Source organism: Bison bison, unplaced genomic scaffold, assembly GCF_000754665.1.
Source record: "Bison bison bison isolate TAMUID 2011002044 unplaced genomic scaffold, Bison_UMD1.0 scf7180017864471, whole genome shotgun sequence".
Classification (NCBI taxonomy): Eukaryota; Metazoa; Chordata; class Mammalia; order Artiodactyla; family Bovidae; genus Bison; species Bison bison.
The window spans coordinates 25,852,034-25,877,457 of record NW_011495032.1 but is presented as its reverse complement, the minus strand read 5'-3'; the positions used below and the strand labels follow the sequence as shown (position 1 = coordinate 25,877,457).

The window sequence follows — 25,424 nt, the reverse complement described above, 5'->3', positions numbered from 1 at the left end:
TTTAAGAGTTCTTTTATGTTTTGGATGATAGTCCTATTATCAGATATGTCTGATAAATATTTTACTAATATTTTCTCCTAGTCTGTGGCTTGTCATTCTCTTGATATTCTTTTTCTTAAAAATATTTTTTGACTTTGAAGACATCTTTTTTTTTTTTTTTTAATTTTGCAGGCTAGTTATGAAAGAATTTGGCCTTGTAGAAGTTCATGTTTATATTCCAGGTACACAAAGCATTGATTCTATCAGTTCTTCTTCATCAGACTTTGAGATTTAAATTTGCTTTTCAGAAAAATGAAGTGAAAGTTGAAATTATGCCTTGGAAAATTTCTTTGTAGCAGCTATTCATACCAATATAAGGATGTGGCAAATGAACCATGAAGAAACATACAATCATTATACCCTTGAGAAAACACTCATAAAACTTCTGCTGTACTCTTTTCCAAAATATATATGGTCAAATAACTGATTTCATAAAAACCACTGGGAAATACTCGTACTTAAAATTCCTTTATAAGAGTAGTGCTCTACTCATCAGAAACACACACAAAATTTGGTAATTTAATAATGATTTTGTTTCTCCAAGACACAGAATTCTAGACGCTGAGAATTTTAAAGACAATAGTCTAGTTTTCTCATTTTATAACCTTCTTTAAAAAGAAGAAATATATATCTTAAAATATACAGTCAACATGTTTTATAATTCTGTAGTTTATTTGCATAAAGGGGGAGATAGGATGATTTAATCTTTAATCAAAGGAGTATATATACCTAAGAATCTAAGAATCCAGTCTTACTCCTCTCTGTCGTTAAAATGCACTTCTTTGTTCTCTGTCTAATTGGGTTTGCAGATAGTATTTCCTGACCTTGGTTATTATGTTAATTCACTGACTGCTTTCATTGAAATGGATCAGATTTCTGGCAAACAAGCCCACTGTTTTCCCTGTTTTCTCTGTTCTGCAGAGTAGTAAATACTAAGCTTGAAATGAGGGAGACAGCCTAGAGTATGAAATGAGAAGAGAAGCAGATCAAAAAATAAGAAAGCTAACAGAATTTAAGAGAACAGGGAATAATCTATTAAATGAATTGAGTTTAACTTGTTTTTTTTGCCCTGGAAACTTCAGTTTTTTAATGAAATAACACATGGGTTGTGATTATTAATCACAATCTAGAGCAGATAAAGTCTAGTTGATGTAAATAGGTTTCTCTCTTCTTTTTTAAAGTCATGTTAAGTAAAGGAATATATAATATGGTATTTTATATTTTCTTAGATATTTTAGATATTTTCTAGAGCAACCAAGAGCATAGAATTAAAAAGTAATTCTTTATTATAAGCAAAGGTTTACTTTCATGAGTTTCTTTCAACTGGAGATTAATGCTGCAATGTACTATGGCCTCTTGCTGGAAAGTACAAGTAAGTACAAGGTGTTACAGTACTATATGTTGTTCTAGGAGAGAATAGGAAATGTTTTATTTTATTTAAGTATAGTTTTATTTTATTGCTATTCATTTAAATTTATGAAGCAGAAATTACTATAAGTTAAATATTTGGAAAATTACATATTTTAGTGTGAATTAAAAACAAAATTGAATTTAGTGACATGAGACATTGATTATATTGTGTGATTGTTCCAAAGCAGAGTAAAACTTAGAATTAAATGCAGCCTCCTCTGTTCATATTTATGTATTAATGAGAACATACCTATATTTTTATTATGATTGTTTATATGGTTGCAGAGAGATGAATTGATGCTGGGTTGTTTTTTTTTTTTTTTTTGTTTTTATGATGATGATATGTTTTCATTGCAACAGGACAAAATGTTGATATGCAAAAGATTGCCCATACTTTCTAGGGGAGTATAAATTCAGAGGCACTGGCAAGCCCATAGATAGCCTCGTTTTCCCTATCTTAAAACCTGAAATTTGTCTGTTTCAGAATGACAGTCAAGAATAAAATTGTTGGATTAAATTAAACTAATTTACCACAGCCCTAGAATATGAAAATGTAGTCTTAATATAAGAAATCTTCAAGTGTGCATCTTAAAAATTTTTTTTAATAATATGTCTGCTCTCACTTTGTGAACCTGGTTATTTCTAAAATGTGCTCCATATTAAGTGTGTGAAGTTATATTCTTACGGAAATTCAGTGTTAACAGCGTTCTTAAGGATAAAAAGACTTCTCAAAAAATTCTCATTATTTTAACATTAGTTTATCTGAAGTGCTTTGTGTCCACAGGAAGAACAGGCAGCAAAATTGAAAGCTGAGAAGATCAGAGTTGCCCTAGAGAAAATTAAAGAGGCACAAGTGAAAAAGGTGATATTTGGGCTTTTTCTTGGTTTGGGATTTTTGTCCATCTTATGGGTTTATAAAGAATTGCCTTGTTTATATAATGTAACTGTAAGATGCAGCAAGCTATAGCAGGGCATTTCTTTCTAAATACATTTCCACATGTATTTTTTGGTGAATAAAATACATTATAAAAGAAATAACTTTTCTGGTTCTAAATTCTAAAAGAGGAAAATAAAATAGCTTTATTATAATCTTATATGTTACTTTAATTTTTAAAAAAGCATTAAATTTGTTTAGTTATTGAATACTTAATTTTAGAATCTTCTTCTTACATAATAGAGTCATTATTTGTGTTTTAACTTATATTTAGCTAAGGACATTGTTCAGAATATTATTCAATATTGGAAGAAGTTTTTAGAATGCCTGTTTTTCAGTTTGTATTTAATTTTCCTTTTTCCTCTTAACAGCTGGTGATTAGAGTCCACATGTCTGACGATAGTTCTAAAACAATGATGGTGGATGAGAGGCAGACAGTGAGACAAGTGCTGGATAACCTGATGGACAAATCCCACTGCGGTTATAGTTTAGACTGGTCTCTGGTGGAAACCATTTCTGAGTTACAGATGGGTTAGTAATATCATTGCTATAATTATTTTTTAAATTTCTGTGTAATTTCAACTGTTTTCATGTTGATAAAAGCAGCTAGAGACATTTTAATATTTTTTCCTATAGTATAACCCTGGCTTTTTTACATTGTCTTTCCCTCATTCTTCCCCCATATATTTTGAGATTTCTTTGAGTACAGTATCATGTCCAGTTCATTTTAGGTTTTCTTATGGCCAAAACAAAGTTGTTCTTTTTTTAAGGTAACAAAATATTTTTTCCCTTCAGATATTATTAAGAACTGCATATATTAGACACATTACTAAAACCCATTACATTTATTCACATTTGTACTGAAGCCTTGATAACAACATTTGACTTTCAGGGGAAACATAAAGCACATCTTATTTTTAGCTAGATGTACTAAGTCTTAATTTCCTATGTTTTGTAGTTTCTTACGGTGTTTTCTAACTTTGAAAATTCCTAATTTTTTTAATACCATCTTTGACTTAAAAAAAATTAATTTATTTTAATTAGAGGCTAATTACAATATTATAGTGGTTTTTGCTGTTGCCATGAATCAGCCATGGATGTACATGTGTTCCCCATCATGAACCCCCCCTTCCACCTCACTCCCCATCCCATCCCTCAGCGTCATCCCAATGCACCAGCCCTGAGCACCCTGTCTCACGCATCAAACTTGGACTGGTGATCTATTTCACTTATGATAATATACATGTTTCAATGCTATTCTTTCCAATCATCCCACCCTCACCTTCTCCCACAGAGTCCGAAAGTCTGTTCTTTACATCTGTGTCTCTTTTGCTGTCTTGCATATAGGGTCATCTTTATCATCTTTCTAAATTCCATATATATGTGTTAATATACTGTATTGGTATTTTTCTTTCTGACTTACTTTACTCTGTATAATAGGCTCCAGTTTCATCCACCTCATTAGAACTGATTCAGATGCGTTCTTTTTAATAGCTGAGTAATATTCCATTGGGTCAGTGTACCACAGCTTTCTTATCCATTCGTCTGCTGATGGACATCTAGGTTGCTTCCATGTCCTGGCTATTGTAAACAGTGTTGTGATGAACAGTGGGGTACATGTATCTCTTTCAGCTCGGGTTTCCTCAGTGTGTTTGCCCAGCAGTTGGATTGCTGGGTCGTATGGCAGTTCTATTTCCAGTTTTTTAAGGAATCTGCTCACTGTTCTCCATAGTGGCTGTACTAGTTTGCATTCCCACCAACAGTGTAAGAGGGTTCCCTTTTCTCCACACCCTCTCCAGCATTTATTGTTTATAGACTTTTTTATAGCAGCCTTTCTGACTGGTGTGAGATGGTACCTCACTGTGGTTTTGATTTGCATTTCTCTGATAATGGGTGATGTTGAGCATCTTTTCATGTGTTTGTTAGCCATCTGTATGTCTTCTTTGGAGAAATGTCTATTTAGTTCTTTGGCCCATTTTTTAATTGGGTCGTTTATTTTTCTGAAATTGAGTTACGGGTGCTGCTTGTATATTTTTGAGATTAATTATTTGTCAGTTGTTTCATTTGCTATTATTTTCTCCCATTCTGAAGGCTGTCTTTTCACTTTGCTTATAGTTTCCTTCGTTGTGCAAAAGCTTTTAAGTTTAATTAGGTCCCATTTGTTTATTTTTGCTTTTATTTCCAGTATTCTGAGAGGTGGGTCATAGAGGATCCTGCTGTGATTTATGTCGGAGAGTGTTTTGCCTATGTTCTCCTCTAGCAGTTTTATAGTTTCTGGTCTTACATTTAGATCTTTAATCCATTTTGAGTTTATTTTTGTGTATGGTGTTAGAAAGTGTTCTAGTTTCATTCTTTTACATGTGGTTGACCAGTTTTCCCAGCACTTCTTGTTAAAGAGATTGTCTTTTCTCCATTTATATTCTTGCCTCCTTTGTCAAAGATAAGGTGTCCATAGGTGTGTAGATTTATCTCTGGGCTTTCTATTTTGTTCCATTGATCTATATTTCTGTCTTTGTGCCAGTATCATACTGTCTTGATGACTGTAGCTTTGTAGTATAGTCTGAAGTCAGGCAGGTTGATTCCTCCAGTTCCATTCTTTTTTCTCAAGATTGCTTTGGCTATTCGAGGTTTCTTGTATTTCCATACAAATCCATCTTTGACTCTTAAAAACCTTTTAAAGGTTTCTTTTTGTAATATTATGTGATTATAGAAACCTCACAATAATTATTTTATTAGGCTATATTCAATCAATAGTCAATTTCAACTTGCCATTTTGTTTATAAAATATATTTGCATTGCTTTTACTGTCTGTTATATCTTTAAATATTTTATAGCAGTTTCCAGAGCAATAAAAATTTAATAATTAACCTTTTTCTGTTAGAATGCACAAACACAAACCCCAAAACCAAACCATCAGTTAGAAGTTTATTAACAGGTATAGGCAGATATTCTAATAATACTTATTATAACTATTCTTGAAGAATTAAAAAGGTTCAAGTTCACAGATGTGGCATCACCATACCCAGAAAGTTTTTGGCTGCTAGTTTTTAAAATATTTCCATGACTGTAGGTTTAAGGTTCATAACCATGACTTAATCATATGTGGCACAGTGATACAAATAGAATATGTAGTTTTTTAGTACTTGTTGAATGAATAAAAGAAAACTAAGAGCCCAAAATAAGATGGTAAAATAAGCTATGACAAATGTAAATCATTCATTTAAACAAGAGATTATTAGAAAGGATGAATAAACAAAATGCAGTTGTTCACTATCTACAAAAGACCTTTTTCCTAAAGACACAGAAAGCTTGAAAGTAAAAGGAATGTGGAAAGACACTAACCAAAAGAAAGATAATGTTAACTATGTTAATATCAGACAAAATAGACTTTAAGCAAAATACATTACTAGAGATAAGGAGAACCATACGTCTTCATCAGGAAGATAAAATCATTCTAAATTTTATCTAATAATGGCATTAAATTACATAAAGCAAAAGAAGTTGGTGGAACTACCAGGAGAAATGCACAAGTCTGCCTTCATAGTAGAAAGTTTCACCTAAGAATCTTTGCAATAATCAACATAATCAAGCAGACAAAAATGAATATAGATATATTTAGAGCACTAATAACAGGAAAATACACATTCTATACAGGCAGAAGTATAATGTTTCCGAAAATTGATTCCAGTATGAGGTCATAAGCAGCTCTCTAGAAATTTCAAAACAAAAATCAGTATCTCTAGAATATGTTCTTTGAACATATGTTCAGGATATAGGGCATGTTCTTTGATTCCTAATTTGGAAATTAGAAAATATATCCATGTTTAAAATTAAACAATTTATAGATCAAAGGAGAAATCATCTTGGAAATTTTTTGAATGACAAGGAACAAATAGTGTTGGAAGCACTTAATACTAGAATTTATGAAATGCGACTAACAGATTATGTTTAAGGGTGGGATGGTAAAAGGCTGAAGGCTGAAGAAGAGCTTGAAGTCAGACAGTCTAGATTCTAGTCCTGATCCTTCCTTGTAGCAGCTGTGTGACCTTGCTAAAGTCACTTTACACCATGAGGGCACATTTCCTTATTTGAAAATACAGGAAATACCAGATAGTCTATAAGGGTGTCAGTTTAGATTCTATGATTTTGCTGTCAAATACTTCGCAAGGTTTCTTGTCTTTTATGCAATTCTGACAAATACTAACAAAATACTGGTGTTTTATTTTGGGACAGAGAGAATCTTTGAAGATCATGAAAACTTGGTTGAAAATCTTCTTAATTGGACAAGAGATAGCCAAAACAAGCTTATATTTATGGAGCGTATAGAAAAATATGCACTTTTCAAAAATCCACAGGTGAGGCTATGGCTTGCAGAGGTCAGGATTCTTAAATGTTCATATTATATAATTTTCTGAGTGCTAAGTTAATAGAGTTAAAAGACTTGACAGCCACCCAGTTGGAGCTTTGTGGCTGCAAAACCCCATGGGAGCATTCACTAGTGCCAAGGTGGCAAATCTGCTGGGCCCCAGGTGTTGGGCTTCGAATAAGCTACCAGTTCCACAGAGCCAGATGGGGTGAGCCCTAGGAAAAGCAGGATTACCTCCAGGGGGTTAGCAGATTTCTGTTCTAATTCAGAGCCGTTTTGGACCCTGCTCTTTATTCAGTGAGTTCCTCATCCATCAAAGAAAAGTACTTATATATTTAAGTTTCCCTACTTTCATCATTTATTCATTTAACACTTTGATTTGTTTTCTGAATTATTTTTTTGAAAATCCCAGTAACCTTGATTATAAACAGTCCCACGTTCTATTATATGTTACCTTGATCTGTTTGGTATCTTTGCTTGTCCCAAAATGTTTATGTTAATTCTTCCTAATACCCAAATATTTTATAAATATCAATAAGTGAAAGAAAACAATACCACTATAAAAAATAGTTGTGAGGAAAAACAGTGGCTGCTTTAAAGTTATTGAATAGTTTCCTTCAGACTACGTGATCATGACACATCTTTACTGGATATTTTTAGTGAAGAATACACATTTAGGAATACCAACAATTTTTTATGGATGATTGTGAATGAAAGTTTCTTAAGGATAATAATTAGAATTCAGATTATAGTTGAGTAAATGAGATCATGGTAGCCTCAGGGAATTTGGGATTTCTTCTTTAAAAGCCAGAACATAGATTAAATTTACTACATCTGAATCAGTTAAGCTCAGCATATTTTAAGCAAATTTGCCCCACTTGTTGTACTTACTAATTCATAAACCTTTAAGGTCCTGTCAGTGTAGCTTTCATTAAATATACGAAAACACATTGCTAGCTGTGGCATGGAATACCTCCGCAGGATTTGGGGGAGGGTGGTTTATGGAATAATTCAAAATAAATGGATAAAGTAAGGAGGAGGCTAGTATTAAGCATTTCTGTGAAGATGCCAGGAACAGGTTTCAAAGGAATGTTCCCCCTCACTCTGCATAGGCAGAAATAGACTCAGAGTTGCTGTGTCTCTAGAAGAAATCATCTGTGTACCTGTGCCAGGAGAATAGTAGAGTGTCCTTTAACATTCATCTACTCGTTTTTCTAGAATTACCTTCTGGGGAAAAAGGAAACAGCTGAGATGGCAGATAGAAACAAAGAAGTGCTGTTGGAGGTATGAGTCTTCCTCCCCAACCCCTTTCCTTGTACATTATAATATTAAAATATTAAGCACCTTTTTTGAAGCCCAGAATGTCAGTGCTCTGTATTGATAATTACAGTTGTAACTGGAGAAGCCTATTTTCTTCCATAGCCTGATGGGGAGAGTTCAGCTTTGTGAATGTTAGAACACTGAAGAACCTTATAAAAGCTATTATTTTGCCAAGCAGTATACTAGTGGGTTGAAAGGACTTAGGAGCTTTTAGAAGGTAACAAGTGAGAGAAAAGGCTGGGTCAGTGAAGGGTGTGATTGTGCTTTTTTATCTGCTTACCCAGAGAGGAATTTGTATATAGTTAGTTATTTACCAAATAATTCAAACCTTAGTCTGAAATAACTAATTTTAAAAATCATAATGATGATTTTTTAAAAATATACATTCCTTATTTTGAAGATTAATGAAACAAATTCAAATATAATTGAATTTTTGCCCTTTGCTGATTTTAGAGAACTAAGGTCAAAGATGTTAGCGTGTTTGAAAATCTGAAAAAATTCATATTTAGCAACAAGACTATTAGGGGGATGAAGATCAGCACTCAGCTTTTCATAGGGAGGCTAGTTATAATTAAGAAAAATTCTCTTCATAATTCCTAATTTTTCTGTGTTTTGGGGGAAGAAATTAATTCATGTTCATGTGTTCAAATTTAGTGAGGATTTCTACTTTCCCTTTACTAAATACATGATTGATTTTTTAAATTCTTATCTAAATACAGACATTAGAATACAAAATTTTTAGTTTGTTTACATTCCTTTCAATTTAGTATTAAATAAACAATAAATGCTTGCCTTGTTTTAGATCATATGCACTGATTGTTTTTAAATTGTGAAAGTGCAATCATTTGTTTAGCATGTTGCCTTCTTTTAAAATATATTCCTTTTTAGCATGCAGCTAATATAAATTTGGGCTTCTCTTGTAGCTCAGACAGTAAAGAATCTGCTTGAAATGTAGGAGACCTGAGTTTGATCCCTGGGTTGGAAAGATCCCCTGGGGAAGGAAATGGCTAGCCACTCCAGTATTCTTATCTGGAGAATCCCATGGACAGAGAAGCCTGGTAGACTACAGTCCATGGGGGTCCCAGAGTCATATACAACTGAGGCACTAACACAGTTAGTGGCTAATCTAAATGTTAATTTGGAGACAAATAAAGTCTAATGCTCATGTTAGCTCTGATGCTTTCATTACATTTACTGTAACTATGTTTTTACAAATGCATTTAAATGCTGTTATGTGCAGCTCAGCTGACATTTCAACTTAGTTTCGTCAAAACAGTTTTAGGGAAAAGTTCACAGGGATTGCCATAGTTGTTCCAAAGTAAAGCCATGTAATGTTTGGAAAGTTCTAATTGAGGTAAAATTAGCAGTGTGGTTTTTATACAAAGGTATTTTAGTTTAATCACAGTGTCATGCATTTCACAGGGGTAGACACAACTTTGGTTTGAGAATCCAAGGATTATGTCTTTCCCAATCATCTTCTTATTTTAGGAGTGTTTTTGTGGAAGTTCTGTAACTGTACCAGAAATTGAGGGAGTCCTTTGGTTGAAAGATGATGGCAAGAAGTCCTGGAAAAAACGTTATTTCCTCTTGCGAGCATCTGGTATCTACTATGTCCCTAAAGGAAAAGCAAAGGTGCGTCCCTTCTGCTGACTTTAAGCTTCCTCATTATGCTGATTGATTTTAATCTGTAGTGAGCAGACTGACACGGTGATCCAGGCTGTGATTTGTTTCCACTCGTGAGCATTGCTTTGTTTATTGATCTATTATAAGGAAGAGGAAATCTGAAAATGTTCACTTTCTGCTCATTCATTGGGCCCATCTCGATTCTCCTGGTGAATTTGAAACCATGCTTTTATTATTTTTAAACCTTCTGCCAGAGTCGTTTTTGTTTTTTATTGTTTGGGGGAAAATAGCTTTCCGGGCTTGTAGGCATTTCAGCTTTGCTTAGGTAATGTACTTCTGCTGCGGGCCCTGGTGGTAGCTGTCATTTCTGTGCTTACGGGGCCAGCTCTGTTGAAGCTCTCTACAGGATCATCTCATCAGGTCTTTACCACCATCTCGAGAGGTAACTGTTGTCTCCCCTTTTTAACTGGCGAGGAAACACTGACTTGAGACTTGTGCTTGAGACATGCACGGCAGGCACTGAACTGCCTGGTATCTCTTGTTCTTTCCAGAGAGCTCTATTATAATACTATATTGTATTTAATATACTATACTGTATTTAAAGTCTCTTTGAAATACCACCCTTTCCAAGTAAGGACAAGATGGTAAGTGAAATGGACTGCCTTTCTTGTTGTGTGGTAGTTTTAAGGAAGAAACTTCTATAGAGAATCTCACTGTTTTGTCTTCTACAGAATAGCAATAATTTCTACTTGGTAAAGCTTGATTCTCAGGTAAAAGCTGTTACCAGTGATATTTGCTTGTTTACGTGTTATTGTTAATTCAGTCTTTTGGGGGTTTTCTTCTCAGGTCTCTCGGGACCTGGTCTGCTTTCTTCAGCTGGATCATGTAAACGTCTACTATGGACAGGACTATCGGAACAAGTACAAAGCTCCTACAGACTATTGTCTGGTGCTCAAGGTAAACATGTATCTCTTTTTAGGAATTTTAATTGATATTAGACGTAGAGAAGGTTATTGGACATCTTAGAATAGTTTGGGTCTCCATTGAGTATACTATTTTTGCTTTATTCTATGGTGTGTAGGTTTTTTAAAGGAATGGTTAAGGGACTTCCTTAGCAGTCCAGTGGTTAGGACTTGGCACTTTCATTGCTGGGCCCGGGTTCAGTCCCTAATCGGGATTAAGATCCCACGAGCCAGGAGGCAAAGCCAATAAAGTAAATGAAGAGAGAGAGGAAGGAAGGGAGGGAGATGGGGAGGAAGGAAGGAAGCTGTGCTGTTCCGTAGCTGACCCTGGTTAGAGCGATGATACTGGGAAATGGGTACTGAATTATAAACTGTGAGTCATAACATATAAAATGGATTAGATGATAAATTTGAGACTTTCATTTAATAGCAGCCTTATTTTAGGAAAACTTAGATCAGAGCCACATATGGGGTGAAGTGAGGAAGGAACATAGATATTTGTGCTTTTTAGTTCTTCTCCTATACTAACTCAGAGAAACCATCAGAGGACACTGTGCCTGAGAGTTCAAAGTAGACTGCCTCTCATCCAGTCCAGAAATAATTCTTGTCTCCCTTTTCTCCTGAACTGTGGCCCTGGTAGCCCATGCGTGTATTGTGACCTGTTTTTAGTGATTTTTTCCCCCTTTATCCAAACTTTTGAGTTTCTCACACTTACCATATCTGAACTTTTGAGAGCTTACATTTTTACTGAATTTTATTGATAAGTTGCAACATTAGGAAAAGGTAGCATTAAAAAGTTCAATAGAGTTATGGGGATGATTAAGTTTTTTCTCATTGGCTCCATCAGAGATCCCCTTGGTAACTACTTAGGTCTACTTGTTTATATCATCTTTGCTTTTGTCTAAGAATTGTCACTTGGGTTTGAGAAGGTGGTTGTTTGGCGTTTGGGGGTAGAGTTTTGATTGCTTTGATAAAATTAGGTGTATTATAATGGTAACCCTTTATTAAGTGATCATTTTTGGAGAAAACTATTTCATTTAGTTACAGTAGCAAATAATTTTTTTTAAGTTAATATAAAGTAGCTTAATCCAGCAGTTTTCAAAATGAGGTTCAGGGTCACCTGGAGTCCCTGAGAACTTTGTCAAGGGACCCATGATATCAAAGTTATTCTTCTAATAATGCTAAGATGTTACTTGCCTTTTATACTCTCATTCTCACACAGGTGTATAATGGAGTTTTCTAAGAGGTTACATGACATGTGATGATATCTTTGCTGCTCTGGGTAGTGGAATGTATATTTGTTACATATTCTTACATTTGACTTTTTCTCAACTTTAATTTCTTACAAGGTAAATATAAATAAAAGTTACTTGGGGGTCTCATAACACGGAGGCAGTAAGTGGCTCAGAGTTGTCAGTGAGAACCCAAGTTCTTTCCATCTTTCCCTGTTCCATCTTCTGCATATCGGCTTATTCTCAGACCAACTCACCTCAGTCACAAATGGCCACTGCCTCATATATAGACCCAGCAAAATCCAGCAGAGGAAGAGGGACTATTTTTCCCTCCATTTGTCTTTTTTTTTTTTTTTAAGAGGAAAGAAGTATTTCCCAGGATCTCCTCCAACAGCCCTCTCCTGGAGAAACATGCCCTCCTACATTAATCACTGGCAAGGAACAAAGCCACCATTTTTGGTTTACATTAGTCAGAATTCACTCTCTGAGATGAATCCAGGCACATTGGGGCTCAGTCAGAAAAGAGGTAGGGAGGAGAAGAAAGCCTTGGGGAAGGCAGCCAGCTGTGTCTGTTAGGGCACTAGTAGTAAGCAGGACCATTGACTAGTATTTTAAGCCTTTTTGCAGCTCACAGAATTCTTAGGTTAAGAATATTTTTGTTCCAAGGGTTTATTGGTTTGTTTTTATAATAATGATTTGTATGCTTCATATTTGCTTCTAGTAAAGAATGTGTGTGTGTGTGTCGCTCAGTCATGTCTGACTCTTTGCAGCCCCCGTGGCCTGTAGCCCACCAGGCCCCTCTGCCCATGGGATTCTCCAGGCAAGAATACTGGAGTGGGTAACCAATCCCATTTTCACTAGTTGACTGAAGGTTGCTCAGACATGTCCGACTGTTTGCGACCCCATGGACTACACAGTTCATGGAATTCTCCAGGCCAGAGTACTTGGAGTGGGTAGCCTTTCCCTTCTTTAGCGGCTCTTCCCAACCCAGGGATCGAAACCAGGTCTCCTGCATTGCAGACAGATTCTTTACCATCTGAGCCACCAGGGAAACTCCTCTAGAAAAATAGGTTAAACTAGTCTCCATACTTATATTATCTCTCTGTCTAGGAATATTTAATGTATTGAACTAAAAAAACAACATACCACTGGATATAGATAATAGTAAAGATAATGACCACCATTTTCTAAAGAACCAGGGTGGAAGGTACTGCCCTGGAACACTGTATGCATCCATCTCACAAGTCTGATCTAGAGTACCCATTTTCCACATATGGAAACCACTTTAAGGGATCAGTTTGCCTGAGACCACTCAACTATCGGGCTTCTCTTGTGGCTCAGCTGGTAAAGAATCTGCCTGCAGTGCAGGGAGATCTGGGTTCGATCTCTGGATTGGGAAGATCCCCTGGAGAAGGGAAAGGCTACCCACTCCAAGTATTCTGGCCTGGAGAATTCCAGGGACTGTGTAGTCCATAGGGTCGCAAAGAGTCAGACATGACTGAGCAACTTTCACTCGACTATTAGTATTTAAGACATGTCTTTTTTCCTTATAAACTTGCACTAGCTTTTGCCTATGTAAGTATTTTTATTCTTGAACATATGAGTTCTGAAAACCAAAAAACACTGCCACACAGGGTCGATACAAATGCAAATGTAAATATTTATAAGTGCCTGATCCCCTTCATTGGCTCTGGGCTATAATGACTGAGTCTGAATCCTTCCAGTGAAGTGCAGGAGATAGGAAGTAGGTACACACTTGTAGGAAGTCATAAAACACAGTATTTGGTAGTTTTTTACAGATAATAATGAAAATAATAATGATGGGAAGAGATGACTCATGAAATTTGACAGTATAGAAATAAACAGGATATATGTTGATATATTATCTGAAAGACGTACACACTTGGGAGACATGTATATGCATGTATATTTAAGTTCTTAAAGGAAACCCGAGTTATAAAAATACATATACCACAATAATTGTTGGAATAGAGTCATCTTAGCTAGGACTAAATTTTCATCCCCTGAGAAGTGAGACCAAGTAATTTAATATGTTAGGTGGGAAGGAAAAAAATGGTCAGAATTTAGGGACAGAATATGAGGATGAACTTCTCAAACATTATTATTAATAAAAAGATGTTATAATGATAATCCTGGAAGTAATAAGGTGGAGTTTATAGTCTTATTTTTTAGTTTCTAGCATGTTAGTTGAGAGAATTGATTTTCAGGTCTATGTGTATTTCCAGAGTAATAAATGGATTGTGTATAGTCAATATTTTCTTTTGGCACTTGGACCAAGATTTTAGAGCATCGCTTTTTAGTTACAGAATTTTAGGAATTGTCTGTCTCATTCTAATATCTGGCATACATAGAGAAAAATAATCTGGTAGCATGATAGTAATCCAATATTTCTTAATTCTATTCTTAAATGTTTTTATTTACTTATCAATTTTTTTGCCTTTTGTCAGAGAATGCAAACTTTCCAAATCAACATCATTTAAAAAATCAAATGATAACCTTTCTTTTCTAATAGCTGTTCATTTTGGTGGGGGGGGGTGGGGGGTGGAGCAATTTCATTATATACAGTCTTAACTCAGAGTTGCTGTGAGTTCAGTTCCAGACCACTGTAATAAAGTGAATATTGCAATAAAGCAAATTATATGAATTTTGTGGTTTCCCAGTGAATATATTTAAAGTGTGCAATAGCATTATGTCTGTAAAAAAAGAAAAACAATGTACGTACCTTAATTTTAAAATACTTTATTGCTAAAAATGCTAACCATCATCTGAGCCTTCAGCCCGTTGTCATAGTAACAGCAAAGATCACTGATTGCAGATCACAATAACAAATATAGTAATAATGTAGAAGTTTGGAATTTTGCAAGAATTACCCAAATGTGACACCAAGGCATGAAGTGAGGAAATGCTGTTGGAAAAATGACACCAGTAGACCTGCTCCAGGCAGGGTTGTCACAGACTTTCAATTTGTTTCTTAAAAAAACAGTAACTACAAAGTGTACCAAGGGAAAGTACAGTAAAACGAGGTATGCCTGTATTCTGTTTGGAGTCTTTAAGAAATCTAAATGTCGAGCTTCCAGTTTTTAGCAAAGAATGTCTCCTCCATACTCACTCTTAGCTCTTGTGTAATTTTTAAAGTGGTGGAATAATAGTGTAGGGTAAAAAGGAGTAAGGCAGCAAATTTAGACAATTTCACCCCTAATAAGTGAAGTCGCTCAGTCGTGTCCGACTCTTTTGCGACCCCATGGACTGTAGCCCATCAGGTTCCTTGATCCATGGGATTTCCCAGGCAAGTGGATTGCCATTTCCTTCTCTGGGGGATCTTCCCAACCTAGGGATTGAACCTGGGTCTCCCTCATTGCAGGCAGACACTTTACTGTCTGAGCTACCAGGGAAGCTATCATAAATAAAGCATAATAAAGCAGTAGTGTGACATTAATAGTCTAGGCCCTGGCATGAGATGGCATGGTTTCAACAACTGATTCCTTCGCTTGTGAGCAGCTTTGAATGCTGTCTTATCCCTTTTGTCCCTCAGTTTCTTCTCATATAGTGGAAATAATAATATGTAACTCTTGGGGTGTTCATGAGGGTGGGATGAGCTAATATATGTGAACTACTCAGCCTAATGCCTGGTATATACTAAGTGCTCGATAAATGGCACTTTAAATACAGTAACAACATCCTAGAGGAACAGGTTACCTCCTAAGGCACGGGTGCAGAGCCTGGATGACCAAAATGAAGGCTGTAGAAGGAATGTCTTTATTTCGTGGGCAGTTGAAAAAGAATTCTTGAGGCCCTAAAATGAAGTTATCTGCAGATACTCAGTCATATCATAGTTCTCTTCAGGGCAGTATTTGGATTCTCAGGTTAGAGAATAGAATAGAGGATCACCTCTCTGGTTTTCTGTATTGTATTAATAAAAAGCACTCCCTTGTACAGAATGATGAGAACACAAACATACACTCAGGCAAGCCGCTGCTACAGTTGAGCACCCTCGAGTGTTAACTGCCTTCTGGGAAATAGAAGGAATCAGGGGAGGATGGTTTGTAAATCACCGTAAAGAGAGGGCGTGGCGATAAAGGCTCAGCCATCCTGCAGCCCTGGGTTCAGATATCTGAACCTGGCCCTGTAGGCGAGGCCTCGGGGAAGCAGGAGATGAAGAACAGCTCTTTAAGCCCTAGTTGGCAACACTAAAGAAAACACTTTCAGTCAGCTCATTTTATCTTCTTCATGAACTGTGGACCTTTCTATGTTATGCACGCTGTAGCCCAACACCTACTTCAAGCAGCTGGCAGGTAGTTCTTGCCCGTTAAATCTTGCTTGAATGAGTGAATGAAATAAAATTCCCCATCCTTCTTTTACAGAAAAATACATACACCTCTACCTGTCCTTTGCTCTTGCAAGATTCCTATGTTGGTTTATTATGACTTATACGGATCTTGTCTTCCCAGGTAGCACTAGTGGTAAAGAATCCACCTGCCAGTGCAGGAGATGCAAATGACTCAAGTTCGATTTCCTGGAATAGGAGATGGCAACCCACTCTAGTATTCTTGAAAATACTAGGGCACAGTATTTTCCATGGGCACAGGAGCCTGGCAGGGCTACAGTGCATGGGACCGCAAAGAGACACAACTGAGCGACTGAGCATACAATAAGGGCAAGGGACTAGATTCCAAGAGAAGGCTGTGGAGCCTGTACTATCAGGGGGAAAACTGTTAAGTATTGTTTTGCTAACCTGTTACTGTTGACGGCTTAATTGTTTAAAATTCCGACTGCAGCCTTCAATAACTGAATTGGCTTTGATATTAAATGTTTTCTCATTGGGGATGAGCTCTATAAAGCAATGAATAGAATGGAATAAATGGATTTACAGTTCTCTCATCAACCAGAGGGATTGATTTTTAACACTGCAGATATACATAACTTATATTTGTGGCCAAATTTTCCTGCTGCATCAAAAACTTATAAAATTGCTTATTTTATTGCTCTCATGGGTTTTCACAACAAACATTTGGTTAGAGAATTTATACAACCTCTTGTAATTGAACATAAATTTCAATATTTCTCCAGGTAAAATAAAATTTTTCCACTGAAAAGAGAGGTAGTAATTAACAGTCATTAAATCCAGAACCAAGTGTGATTTAGGGTTTTTCTTCCCAGGGAACTAGAGGTTGTGGCTTAGTGGAGTTAAAATACTTTGAGTCTATTCTTGCACTTGCATTTTGTAGCCAAGGTCAAGTCAGTCACCTCCCATCCAAGCCTCAACCAAAAAGTGCATGCTGCGGTAGAGGGGCCGCAGAGCGGCCACAGAGCGATGCTCAGTCCACAGCAGGGAGCACCACGGCCACAGGTGTGCGCTCACTGCCGCTCAGGTGCTGTGTCCTGTGCTTCAGCGCAGGTGCTCCCCTCCAGAGACGCACAGGAGGCTTTACCAAAGACTCTCATCTGGAGTTTTCTGATTCCATGATTTCAGTTCATTCATTCATTTACTTCCATTATAGATTAAAAATTTCACTGACTTCATTAACCTTGGTAGACTTTGTTCCTTTGAAAGGTAGAAAGGGGTATTTTGGAGTTTTCCATGATGGGAAGGATTTTTTTTTTGACTTTCAACATCTTGGCCTAAAATTTAACACAAGTTGCCTCCTTGTTTCTTAGGACCATTTACTTAGGACCATTTTATTCAACCGTATGGATATTTAAGAGGTATAAATGATTTGGCCATTATTCCAGTGACCTGTAATTTGTCAGGATATGTTTAAGCTTTGATAGAATTTATCTCTTGTTTCTCCAGGGGACTTAGTTGGGTTTTGCCTTTAATCTTGCAGCATCCGCAGATCCAGAAGAAATCTCAGTACATCAAATACCTTTGCTGTGATGACATGAGGACCCTGCACCAGTGGGTCAATGGTATCCGCATCGCAAAAGTAGGTTTTCTTTTGGTTTGATAATGGAATGATGGGTATTTAATGATATGGTTTTGGTTGTCATGACAATTATTGTTTGTTTCATATTCATAATTTTGCCAGTGTCTCAGTCTCTCAGGCCTAAGTTTCATGTTTTAAGTGTGTTTTTTCTCGGTGATGGGGATAAAATTTTACCAGCTGGCATCCATGGTAAAAGCTTATGTAGCACCAAAGTGATTTATTTTGGCTTTGGAGAATGCACTATATGGTTGTTATATAGCAGAGTTTAGCCTGAACAAAAGAATTTTTTTTTTAATTCAACTGCCTTGGGGTTGGGGGGGAAATGAATATAGGTGGATTGTGGAACACTTTTCAGGCAATGAAAATATTTATGCTCTGTACGATACTACAGTGGTAGATACATGTCTTTATATACTTGTCCAGACCCAAGAATGAACCTAAGGAAGCCCCAGGTGTCCATGTGGGCTAAATGATTATAACAAATGTACTACTCTAGTAGGTAATGTTCAGAGAAGGCAATGGTACCCCACTCCAGTACTCTTGCCTGGAAAGTCCCATGGATGGAGGAGCCTGGTGCGCTGCAGTCCATGGGGTCGCTAAGAGTCGGACACGACTGAGCGACTTCACTTTCACTTTTCACTTTCATGCATTGGAGAAGGAACTGGCAACCCACTCCAGTGTTCTTGCCTGGAGAATCCCAGGGACGGGGGAGCCTGGTAGGCTGCCGTCTCTGGGGTCGCACAGAGTCGGACACGACTGAAGCAACTTAGCAGCAGCAGCAGCAGTAGGTAATGTTAATAATGGGAGACGCTGTGAATGTACATGGGAAATCTACCCTCCTCTCAATTTTGCTGTGAACCTAAAAGTGCTCTAAAAAAAAGAAAGTCTTAAAAAAAATTTTTAAGGACACCTTAAAGATGATATGTAGTCCTTGAAAGGATATTTATTCACTTTTAAGTAACTGAAAATTTATTATAGACATAAAATCAAAGTTGCTTTAAAAATAACTGAAAAAATATTTATGTTGATAATGAACCTAAACAGCATCAAGTATTAACTTCTTGCTGCCTTTCTAAAAATGAGGACAGATAAGAGTAGATTCCAATTTACTGCTATTCAAAGAATTTTTGAAGTATTATAGGGTATTAATTTTAATACAAACTGTGAGTCAGTAAACAGAAATGTGTCCCCTTTTCCTACCCTGTACACCCATATCATACCCAGTAAAGTTCAGATTCCTCATTTAGTGCTTTCTGTTTAGTATGGGAAGCAGCTCTACATGAACTATCAGGAAGCTCTGAAGAGGACAGAATCGGCTTATGATTGGACTTCCTTATCCAGCTCCAGCATTAAATCAGGATCTAGTTCTTCCAGCATCCCAGGTAGGATGAAATGCCCAGGAACTCTACTACCAACAGGAAGGTGTCTGTATAGTGACTGATAGAGACCCGGTTATCTCAGAGTGATTTTTTTAAAACTAGGGCTATGCATAATTTCTAAATTTTAATCAGTAGGCACATGTGCTATTATTATTTTTTTAATTTTTAGAGCAGATAAGATCATGGCCTAGTTCCCATAATGTTTTGAAATGGAAAACCAGTATATGAAGTGGTAAAGCCAAGAGTTTTGTTACGAAGTTTATTTAAAAATCATATTGCTGAAAGCAAGTGTTGATGCACAGCTAGGGTAGAAAGTTGCTTGGAGAAGAGTACTCAGAATCATCATGAAACTGCCCTCCAATCCCCACAGGTTTCCTGACATTTCAGTGGAGTGGAAACAACTAGAATTTGTTCAGTATCAACAGTTAAGGAAGCTGTTTAAGTCAAACTTTCTAAAGTTTTCAGAGGCAATCAGTGATACTAAAAAGGTGCTTATTTTCAGATTCCCACATCCTTTAAACAAGGATGCTATGATCACATCTTAAAATAAAGGCTTCTTTCCCTTTAAAATTTAGTTCCATAAATGATATCTGTATCATCTAAAAGCATACTTTTTTGTTCTAATGGCCTACTTTATGAAATAATTAAGAAATATTTATTTGATTTAGAAACTATATGACTAGATCTCATCCCTAAATAAGTAAACAGAAGCGCATTGTGAATGTGTGCACACATGGGCTAGTGTCCACACATACACTCTTTGGTCTGTCCACCTGGAGGGCTAGAAGCAGTGACAGCCCAGTAGCAGTGAGAATACCAAAAGCCTCGACCTTGGTTTCTCGATGCCATTTTCCAAAACAAAGGAGCCAGGGCTCTGGTGAGTGGCTGGTTCTAGGGCTGTGGCAGAGAATATATAAGATGAGCCTGGAGCATCGTGTGTTGAAATGCTCAAAAGAACACAGGGATGGGAGTCTATAAAAGGGACACAGGACTCAACCTACGAGAGCTCTCAGTAGCCAAAGCTGGAAAAATTCAAGCAATGAGATAACATAGGGCTGTACTCCAAGTTATAAAATAAATAGCCAGCTGTCCATGGGGATATAAATAAATAATTGAATTAAATAAATGGAGAAGAGGAGACCAATATCCTGTACAGATTTCTAAGTGATTTATGCAGATATTCTGCCCTCAAGGAGGTAGAGCTTAACTCCCCCCTCGTTAATTGTGGGCTGTGCAAAGTGACTTGCTCCCCAAGAGCACAGAGTGGGGACACATAACCTCACAGTGAAGGAACCGGCCAGCACCTCGGCCGGCTGATCAGGGTAATCAGTCATATTGATAGCTTGTACCTTTGGTGCAGTGTGATGAGACTGGCATTTTCCCTCTCTTGGTCTTCCTCCCTAAATCCCATAACTTCAAAGAAAAAACATCAAACAAATCAAAATTGAGAGGCATGCTGCAGAAACCCTGACCAGTATTTCTCAAAACTCTCACGGTCATCAAAAACAAGGAAAGTCTGAGAAACTGTCATAGACATGACATGACAGCTATCTGTAATATGGTAACCTGGATGAGATCCTTGATCAGAAAATGGAAATTGTGGAAAAACTAGTGAAATCCAAATAAAGTTTGGAGTTTAGCTAATATCGAGTATTGGTTTCTTAGTCATGACACGTGGACTAGAATATTATAACATGTTAATGAGGTAAACTGGGTGCTAGGTATGTAGGAACTCTGTGCTAGCTTTCCAACTTTTCTGTAAATCTATAACTGTTCTAAAATAAAATGCTTCTTGAATTGGGAGGAAGAAACCTTTGTGGCAGTGGATTAGGAAAGGCAAAGTCAGAAGACTGTGTCAAAGCAGGGTTATAGAAAATGGAATAAGAGGAAGATTGAGAAAAAAGATGCATATTTTAAAAATTTATGCAGCACTTAATTTGGGTGCTTCCAAAGGTATTTTATGAAGTGATACAGTGCCTTTTCCCACTCCAGAGTCATCTGTCTGTATAATTAAGTATTAGGAAGACTTTTAAATGTAAATTGTAAAATCATATACATTGATGTGAAAAGAGCTCAAGAAGCTACATGTTCCAGCCTCTTGTCTTAAAGATTGCTGTCCTTTAATCTACTCTAGATTACTCTACTCAGATACTAAATTAAACTGTTAAGAAAATAGTTGGTTTTATCCTCTATTGCTTATATTTTTTACCCTGAAGATACTGTCTTAAATTTATCTAAAGGAGTTTGTGGCTATTATCTTTGCAGTATTTTGATTAATTTGGCTGGACTTATTTAATACTGCAGTCTAATCATATCCTCTTCTCACAGAGAAGCAGGACTAGCTTTCACATTTGATTCTCTGACCAGATACCAGACATTGGACTAGGTGCTCCCATAAGGTTATCTCACCTGACTTGGTGTCCAGCGAAATTATCTTTTTAGTTCCTTCACTGTAGATGTCAGTCAGATTCCACTGTATCCTCAGCCATTCCCAGGGCCCTTGAAGATGTCTCCATGCCCTTGAGGAAGCCAGCCTGTGGCACAACTGCTTCATTGTGGTGCCAACACCCGAAACCCTAGGAAACACACTTCTCACTTGGCGGTCAAATTCTCAGTATTGTTCATTGCTGGGATAAAAGCAGTAATCATCATGTATAGATCTGAATTCATAAGTGAGAAGTCTCTGAGATGGCCTGGAGCCCGGGTTACGTAAAAAGATCAATTTTCAATGTAAAAAGATCTGTTCTCAAATGTAATGAAGATATGTTTTAAAAAAACCACTCTTCTATTCATGGTTCATTAATTTTCTTACTTGCTAGGAGTTCTTACAAGATAGGTTGTCAGGATACCAATAATGTTACATGAACCTTTTGTTGTAATTATCAGTTTCTCCTGATGAGCAGTTTAAAAAGAATCGAGATCTCCTATTTGCCCTAGGATGTGAGAGGTTTTCTAGTGGAAAACAAGGGCTGTGTCTGTGTGAAATGGGTCAGGTAAAAGTAACTTGCCGTTCTGCATCCTGTCTAATCTAGAGTGAAAGCTTTATACAAACGTACATATTTATACTGTCCCAATACTTATTTAATCTGACTTTTGAAAATGTTTCAAACAGAATCTCAGTCCAATCACTCCAATCAGTCTGACAGTGGAGTGTCTGACACCCAGCCGGCAGGACACGTCCGTTCCCAGAGCATGGTGAGCTCCATCTTCTCCGAGGCCTGGAAGCGAGGCACGCAGCTGGAAGAGTCCAGCAAGGTAATGTTCGGGTCAGGGCAGAGGGGACGTCTCTCTAGTGTTCTGAGGGGAGGAGGGGGAGCGTAGTGCTCTTTTATTCCTTCATTAGGAATCTTTCTTGGCCTTATCTCAGTATTCTTTCTTTGCTTCTCAGAAATGGATATTTATGAATTGGCTCTGATGATCTAAGATCTCAAAAAAAAAACCACCACCACCTAGCAGTTTTATCAGTGGCTCAGAATTTTAAGAAATGACAATCTCCCCCTTTCCTCTCTTAATTTGGATGGAGCAACAACACCCTCTAGTGGCGATACCTTGCTGTTGTTCCAGAGAAACTGCTAAGAGTTGCTTGTTACTTTATTGGCTATTAACTTATTCAGACTCCTTTTCTTTTATGCTTTTTGGCATTTCTTTGCACATTGGTGAATTTTTCTCAATTTACAGTTTATGTGGAAGACAAAATTCCCATTAATCCCCTTAAAATACTGGACCTCCAAGCCTTGCGTAGAAGGTTGTTCATTGACGCTGAAGGACAAGTGTAATTAGTGCAAGGCTGCTTAGAAACAGAGAGGTTCTCTGGCTCACCATATGATGCTGTCTCTGATGTCCTGTGGGCCGTGGTGGCCCAGCTCTGCCACTCTCAGCGGCACAGGCGCACGCTGAGGCGAGGAGCCAGAAGCTTGCCTGGTCTGGCCATTCTGTTTTCATCCAAAAATCATTTTTGTTTTTGTTTTTCTTCTCTGAATCACTTACACAAGTACATTCAGTAAGAGTTAAATGGATATTTCCCCTCAATTTATTCCTTTATTTCCATATATGGTTGATTAACTGGATTTGGGGAGGGTGGAAGAGGCATAGGTAGCCCAGTGTGGGGGTGGAACACCTTCTCTTAGGAATAAATATTTGAGAATTGGGGCCAATAACCTAAATTCTCAAGACAGTGAAGTTTAACCCCCTTACCAGAGGCTCAGACTTTTAAGGAATTTTTTTCCTTCCCATATTTAATCAATTTGAATGGAACAGCACTATCTGGTGCTGATATTCCATATATATTGTGGAGAAGCTGCGCTTACAAAATTCAGGTGCCTAAAGAAAAGTCCTTTACCTTACCGAACTTAATGGTGTCATCCACATGCATTTTAAATGGTGGAACTAGCCAACTGTTAGGAGAAAGGCCCAGGGAAGCAAAGGGTCCAAATGGTCTGTGATCAAGCAGCAGAGTACCTCATGGCACATAGCTTCAGAAAGACCATGAACTCTGCCGCACAGCAGTGGCACTGTGCTTGAGTCGTGACCCCCTGTATGTTTCTTCTCCTTGTTACCACAGTCTCAGGTGCCAAATGAGAAGGCCACCACAGCTAAGTTCTCCACCCCTGCAGCAGCCAAGACAGGGTCAAGTTAAGGTCAGGGGCTGTTCTTTGGAAGCACATTAACCTGGGTGACTCCTGTAACCAGATCTTGCAAACTAATGCTTTTATGTTGATGTGCAGTTATTAAAGGAACATGGGAATGACCTGATGGGCACTAGAACTTAGCACTGTCATGAGCCTTCTAGACTACTAACCTAAGCATTCCCAGTGCTAATTAGATGTCATTCAGAATTGAAACAGATGGTTTATCTTGGATCCTCACAGTTTGTTCAAAGAGCCCAAAAGATATACCCAGAGTTACTAAGCCGAGAGTCCTTCCTCTGCTCTCAGAAGCACTTGAACCACATTCATGCATGAGCAGCTCTAGAAAATAAATGCCCGGGTGTGGCCCTTTGGGCCATGCCAAGAGGTGCTCAGATGGGCTGGTCAGTAGGTTGTTGGCAAACTCTAGCTCCTGTGTCTTGATACATTTCCTTTAGCCTTCCAAAGTTTCCTCTCATTTTCTTCTGGCTTTTTCTGTATGGTATTTTTATGATCTTTAGCTGTAATGTTTATGAAGCATTTCTTTATGTATTTTCCAGTAAAACAAATGTAAAGAATACCCCCCCTTTACCTGCATTGCTGGACTTCTGTGCATGTTGGATGCAAGTGTCTCACACGAACACGAGTGTGTGTGTCAAGCTCATTCATTGCTGTGTGACTGTGCACGCCTGCTGAACATTCTCATACTCATACCGCTCACTAGCATCAAAAAGCCATCCTCATTCTTCCGGAGGCCCTCCACCAGCTCTCCTAAACCCAGTTATGGCATCTGCTTGATGTGGATGCAGTCCTGGACTGAAAGGTGAACTCCAGTCATCTCATCTCCCTCTGCCACAGTCCAGGGGGCGGTCTGTGCTCCGAGGCCCTGGCGCTGGCCCCGGGGCAAGGTGTGTGAAAACCAGAGGTCAGAAAGCAGAGGGCATCATCCAGACAGACTTGCCACAGGAAATTATCCCCAGGCAGTTAAGCAGTCTAGGCGTCTGAGAAGATTGGTAGGTAAACAGATTTTCTCCAGGCCCGTTCCCCTGGGAGTTGGACTTTAGCCTTCCTGCCGTTGTCCGTCTTTACCATCATCAGCTGCTGCTTCCTTTCCTGCATGTCTCTGATTCCTTGCTTTTTAGTTTAACAGTCAAATCTTAACCTCTGTAACTGTTTTGTTTGTTGTGTTTTCTCTCTCCCAACCTCCCTTTTATACTCCTTTTAGGCCAGAATGGAGTCTGTGAATCGACCCTACACTTCACTCATCCCCTTTATCCCACAGCCCAAGCTAGTCACCCCTACACGGCCTCACAGCCTTCACCACCCTCCCGCCCCACCTCCTCCCCTCCTCCTCCCCCGCCTCCTCCGCCTCCCCTCCCCCTCCCCTCCCCAGCCAGTCCGCCCCGTCTGCGGGCTCCGCAGCCACAATGTTTGTCAAGTACAGCACAATAACCAGGCTGCAGAACGCCTCTCAGCATTCGGGAGCCCTGTTTAAGCCTCCCCCCGCATCAGGGATGCAGCCCTCGACCTCACTCTCAGTGAAGCCTCAGATCCTGGTACCCCCCAATGGAGTGGTGCCTCCCCCGCCC

General features: G+C 38.0%; 2 protein-coding genes across 3 annotated transcripts in view; both read left to right on the top strand.

Annotated features, from left to right (window-relative positions):
* LOC105003676 (ras-associated and pleckstrin homology domains-containing protein 1-like) overlaps positions 1-25,047 on the top strand; it is a 53,784-nt gene extending 28,737 nt beyond the window's left edge. The window contains exons 6-15 of one of the 2 annotated variants that reach the window (XM_010861012.1): positions 2,234-2,311; positions 2,755-2,914; positions 6,617-6,738; positions 7,968-8,033; positions 9,558-9,701; positions 10,539-10,649; positions 17,733-17,831; positions 19,093-19,213; positions 22,323-22,465; positions 24,396-25,047. In XM_010861012.1, coding sequence (XP_010859314.1) covers positions 2,234-2,311; positions 2,755-2,914; positions 6,617-6,738; positions 7,968-8,033; positions 9,558-9,701; positions 10,539-10,649; positions 17,733-17,831; positions 19,093-19,213; positions 22,323-22,465; positions 24,396-24,398 — 1,047 coding nt within the window. In that variant the 3' untranslated portion in view covers positions 24,399-25,047. The other variant, XM_010861011.1, reaches the window with a different exon arrangement.
* A 215-nt stretch (positions 25,048-25,262) lies between these two features.
* Positions 25,263-25,424, top strand: part of LOC105003840 (ras-associated and pleckstrin homology domains-containing protein 1-like) — a 7,257-nt gene continuing 7,095 nt past the window's right edge. The window contains exon 1 of the mRNA XM_010861276.1: positions 25,263-25,391. Coding sequence (XP_010859578.1) covers positions 25,263-25,391 — 129 coding nt within the window. The remainder of the gene's footprint in view (positions 25,392-25,424) is intronic.